This window comes from the organism of the source record quoted next (assembly GCF_019968985.1).
Source record: "MAG: Porospora cf. gigantea B chromosome Unknown PgB_NODE_1921_length_4512_cov_124.153, whole genome shotgun sequence".
NCBI classification, from domain to species: Eukaryota; Apicomplexa; class Conoidasida; order Eugregarinorida; family Porosporidae; genus Porospora; species Porospora cf. gigantea B.
The window spans coordinates 1-4,512 of record NW_027178763.1 but is presented as its reverse complement, the minus strand read 5'-3'; the positions used below and the strand labels follow the sequence as shown (position 1 = coordinate 4,512).

Genomic DNA, 4,512 nt, shown 5'->3' with positions numbered 1-4,512 from the left:
TTGTAGATGTCCTCAAGGATTATTGACACCAACGGGCATAGGTACTTACCGCTGATCATCTTCTCAAGCCGGTTGACTCCGGGATTGACCGATAGCGCGTCCAGAGCTTCATCGTACTTCGTCTGGGGCAGGTTTCGGTTGAAATTGCCACACTCCATGTTGATCATGGAACTTGTGTAGTGGAATTCGGCGAAACGCGGTTCCGTGTAGCTAACATTGAACCCCGTACCGATGATCATGCCGATGGGGCACGGTAAACCCATTTGACCTTTGGACTCGAAGTCAGCCGTCACTTGAGTGGCTATGGTGTCGTTTATGCACACGGATATGAAGGCCGGAACGCGATTCCTCGCTAATGCATCATTCATTAGCTTAACCACGTCCCGACCTTCAATGGGGTCTGCGGTGGCTCGGGCTGTCTGCCATCCCTTGGTCCAACGAGATAACACCGCACACTCCCGAGAGTACTGCTCCATGGGGAAAGAGAACGTCAGGCCGACAGGTGTGCGCTTACCCGGCAACACGTTTCCGTCAGAGTCCAATCTGTGTTGTACGTCGTCATTGTTCGCAAATTCCTCCCGTACAAGCTCTGCCAGAATATCAAAGAACTCCGTGGCTGTCGTCTGCGGGTCCATGAGATTCGGCGTCACATCAGTTCGTCGTTGGGTCAGGGTAACACAGCCAGCTCCATGGATTTGGACTTGCGCGACCCTGATGTTGCTTCCTCCCACATCCATGGAGTATGTCACTCCTTTCTCCTGTCCTGTGGGCAGTTCGTCTATGCACGAATCGATCATCATAAGAGATGATGCTGGGGGATCTGGTTCTCCCTCCACCTCCATCCAGTGCCTTTCCAGACCGAGATCGACCTCGTCCTTGAACGATTCGATCATCTTTACAAGCTGATAGTTATTCAGCGTCAAACTTGCCACCGCCGACTCGAGATAGGCGTGGGCATCCTGCGGAGAAATAAAACTCATATCTAAACTTGAGGCTAATCACAAAAATTGGATCTTGGGTGCGGTTAGTTATCCAAACAGCAATGACTTACTCGAATAACTGCGTCTTCATTCGTTATATTCACAGCATTGCGTCTTGTCGGCCTCTGTCGCGGTCGCGGGCACGAGTTATTTACATTTGTCGACATTTTTTATTTTTCGGCACAGTGCACATAGCGAATGCACACCAAAATTTGTTTGCTTTTTTTATAAAACTCGTTCACGACAAAAGAGCGCCAATGCCGCCAAACAGCGAAAGCGACTTTTCACCCTCACACTTTCCATAAATCTGCGCCAAAATGCGGGATGACTGCAGCAATCGAAAATGTCTAGCAATCAACAAGGTCTATTTTACCACAACATCCGTTCGGAAACCAAGACGGGTTCCTGTAGGATGAAGTGAAGCTTTCTTGAAACATCAACACAGATGTGGTATTATTCTTCAGCGTGCGAACGGAAACCAAGACGGGTTCCTGCAGGATGAAGTGAAGCTTTCTTGAAACATCTATACAGATGTGGTATTATTCTTCAGCGTGCGAACTGAAACCAAGACGGGTTCCTGCAAAATATTGCACATCCCGTAGGGCGCGTCGCTGCGGGTCGACATACGCATAAAGCCACCTTCTCCCCAATCAGTCCCCCAGCTGTTCTTTATAATCCAAAATGGAGCTCCATTCTCTTCCCCGAAACCAATGAGAGTCACTGCGTGGTCCAGCGGGCCCTCACAGCTCCAGGTAGCAGTGTTTCGCAGAATGCCCCCCTGGTACAGCTTGAACGGAATATTGCCAGCAGTGATGGCCACTGTGATAGGTCCGTTGGTGACCAAGGCGGCCATCAACGCCTGCGTATCTGGAGGGAGGGCCTGCAAACGATCCACCCTCCAAGAGTGGCTTTTGTGGCAAGACTTGGACCGGCAGTCGCCGTCGCTGGCGGTATACTCGTACTCCTCCTCTGGACACAAGCCCCAGTCTGCTACGTACTCTGCGCCCCATTCTGTGAGGCCACCATTACAACCTCGATCTCCCAAAAACCACGAGCAGTCCAGCAACTCCTGCTCGGAGTAGTTGGGCAAGGGGTGACGGTCGGGCAGGCCGGCAATGCAAACGGCAGACTCTAATGCAGCGACAGTTGCAAAAGCCCAGCAAGAGCCGCATTTTTGTTGGTTCTTCGGTTGCCTCACGCACCCTACAGTCCTCCAATCGACATCCCCTGGCAGCTGGAAGTGCAGAGGAGGCTGCCAAAGGGGTAGCGTCGGGGGAATCATGTTGGTTTTCAGGCCCATATACTCGTCATCCTCTGATTTAGGTATGTCACTGAAGAAGGTCGCTCCTAGTCGGAAGCCTTGGTCCTGCCCAGCGATCGCCTCGGCCTCTAGCATCTGTGAGTGAAAGATTTGCAGGCGGCGGAACTTCTCAGCGGCAGCGTCATATGTCTTGTTGAACTTCATCCAGAACTGCACAGCGCTCACCGTTACGTCGTCGTCAGTCCATTGGCTTGGTAGGCTGGTCACGCTCGGAAGACTTTCCACCTGGGCTTGTAAGTCTCGTGAGCCCTTCATCAAGGCGTTCTCAGACCGCAGTGTCCTGTGAAGTCGAGCCACCCAGAGGGCCTCAGCTGGATCGAGATCAACGAATACAGGGACAGGCACCGCCCACAACAGCACAATGGCAGAGGTAAGTAGCAGTAAACCCGCCCACAAGCTCTTGGTGCCCTTCCTTGGAGGCAGCAGAGGCTCTCGCAGACCAATGGCCATGACGAATAACAGCGCATTTCCGCTAAAGTCACACATTCATGAATCGTATCATGGCCTAGCGCAGCTTCTTTGGCCCATCCACTACAATCCTAGGGTTTTTTTCCATCTTCAGGTCAGACAGAGCCAGCAGCCTGGTTTCGGATCTTGCCATCGATGCCTGCAGAGCAGCCAGCTGCTGCCCAAGGCTGTATGCGATATCATCCTTATCCGTCTCTATGGCCTGTCCTATCTCTTCAAGCAATTTAACCTGTTTGGCAGCATCCTTTCGTAGTTGCTCTGCTACCTCCTCTATATTGTCATGGATTGGCTTAACAGGCACATTTCCGTACTTCGTGAATACTTCTTCCTTTTCGCGTAGAAAGTCCGTTCCGGTAATTTTCATGTCGAATTCGTTTTGGATTCGATGCAGTACGGCCAATTGAGTCCGTTTCTTCTTGCAGAATTCAGCCAGAATAGCGCTCGTTGGCATATCCCTCACCGTATGTGAGACAACCTCGATCCGCCTGCTCACCTCATCCTGCAAGGCTGCCATCTCTTTTGGCGTGAGGCCTTCGCACAGGGCGGCCACGCGACCAGCGATGTCAATCTCGCATACAGTAGTTTGGTACGCTTCTGCAGAGAGATCGGCATACGTGGATGGATCGACATCTGACAGCAACGGATTCTCTTGGATTGGGATGTGAGGACGCGGCGAGAACACCGGTGGCAGCGTGTAACTCGGCGCGGAGTCCAGGGGGAATGCCATCTGGTCTTTTCCCTCCGAAACCGTGGTTGGTAGGCCAGGTGTGGGAATTAAGTCGATTGCCATCTGGTCTTTTCCCTCAGAAACCGTGGTTGGTAGGCTGCTAGGTGCAGGGATGAGCAGTCCTCCACTCAGGACATGCAACATGCCGTGGGAAGGTTCTTCTTTTTCTTTTGTGAGCATGATTTTTATGATGGTTTATGAGTGTGTGCGTTTTTCTTGTAATGTACGCAGTCTTCGGTGACATCACAGTCTCTGGTGACATCACAGTCTCCGGTGACACTACAGTCTTCGACGTTTCGGGATGGGCTGCTGTCCTAGTAGGCGTCTCTGTTCGTCGTCAGCCCTGAAAGCTCGAACTCGAGATCCGTCACAGCTTTTCGTGGAGAATGTTAATTTTCGCTCGTTGATGAAGGAGATGATGCTGTAAATGCTGTAGACATAGGAACACTCATGCTCCATGATGAACAGCCGGAGACACAAAATTTCGGAGGGTAACAGGCGGGTGACGGCTTCCTTCGCTGACTTCATGCAGGCCACGCGATCAACATTGAACATGTCCAGTGCAACAGCGTGCAGGTCCTCGTTGTTGATATCGATGATTAGGAGCACGGGTCTTGGGAACTGGAGGAGTTCCTCCATCTTTCGGTGCCAGAAGGCGCTCTGCGCTAGGAACTCGCCTTCAGCGGCTAGGTACTGTGCCCTACCACTGGGATGTGTAACCGGCTCGCCTGGGCGCAGGGCTGCCATGGGTGCGCCGTGGAGAGACGAGTCCTCGAGGTTTGGGTGCTCGGAGGACAAGCTTGGACTTGAGTCGTTACCGCACTCCAGCTTGTCTGTGAAACCTTGCGGGTCCAAGCAAGAGACTTGGTCCCTAGAGAGAGGAAGGTATCCCCCGAAATCGACTCGTGCTTCCAGCATGGCCTTGTGGGAGAGGTGGGAGAGCTTGAAGGGAGCCATTCGCTCGAAGGCTCGATGTACTATCAGCGGTCCCTCTCCTTCTCTCCTTCGGAGCTCCA

At 52.4% G+C, this 4,512-nt stretch overlaps 4 protein-coding genes across 6 annotated transcripts; all 4 read right to left on the bottom strand.

The window, feature by feature from the left end:
• On the bottom strand, positions 1 to 980 carry KVP17_002920 (uncharacterized protein; the record flags this gene model as incomplete). 2 transcript variants are annotated; one of them, XM_068519670.1, is made up of 1 exon in its annotated part: positions 1 to 980. In XM_068519670.1, a coding segment is annotated over one exon (980 nt), but the record flags the coding sequence as incomplete, so codon positions are not given. The 2 variants fall into 2 exon arrangements, with proteins under 2 accessions (XP_068377422.1, XP_068377421.1); XM_068519669.1 differs by having other exon boundaries at positions 50 to 980.
• A 523-nt stretch (positions 981 to 1,503) lies between these two features.
• KVP17_002923 (uncharacterized protein) lies at positions 1,504 to 2,787 on the bottom strand (the record flags this gene model as incomplete). 2 transcript variants are annotated; one of them, XM_068519673.1, is made up of 1 exon in its annotated part: positions 1,504 to 2,787. In XM_068519673.1, the coding sequence occupies one exon, from the start codon at positions 2,785 to 2,787 to the stop codon at positions 1,504 to 1,506; it is 1,284 nt and encodes a 427-aa protein (XP_068377425.1). The 2 variants fall into 2 exon arrangements, with proteins under 2 accessions (XP_068377425.1, XP_068377426.1); XM_068519674.1 differs by having other exon boundaries at positions 1,504 to 2,751.
• Positions 2,788 to 2,806: 19 nt separating this feature from the next.
• KVP17_002921 (uncharacterized protein) lies at positions 2,807 to 3,676 on the bottom strand (the record flags this gene model as incomplete). Its single annotated transcript, XM_068519671.1, has 1 exon — positions 2,807 to 3,676. One exon carries the CDS (start codon positions 3,674 to 3,676, stop codon positions 2,807 to 2,809), a length of 870 nt encoding a protein of 289 aa, XP_068377423.1.
• A 99-nt stretch (positions 3,677 to 3,775) lies between these two features.
• On the bottom strand, positions 3,776 to 4,453 carry KVP17_002922 (uncharacterized protein; the record flags this gene model as incomplete). Its single annotated transcript, XM_068519672.1, has 1 exon — positions 3,776 to 4,453. The coding sequence occupies one exon, from the start codon at positions 4,451 to 4,453 to the stop codon at positions 3,776 to 3,778; it is 678 nt and encodes a 225-aa protein (XP_068377424.1).
• Positions 4,454 to 4,512: the final 59 nt, after the last annotated feature.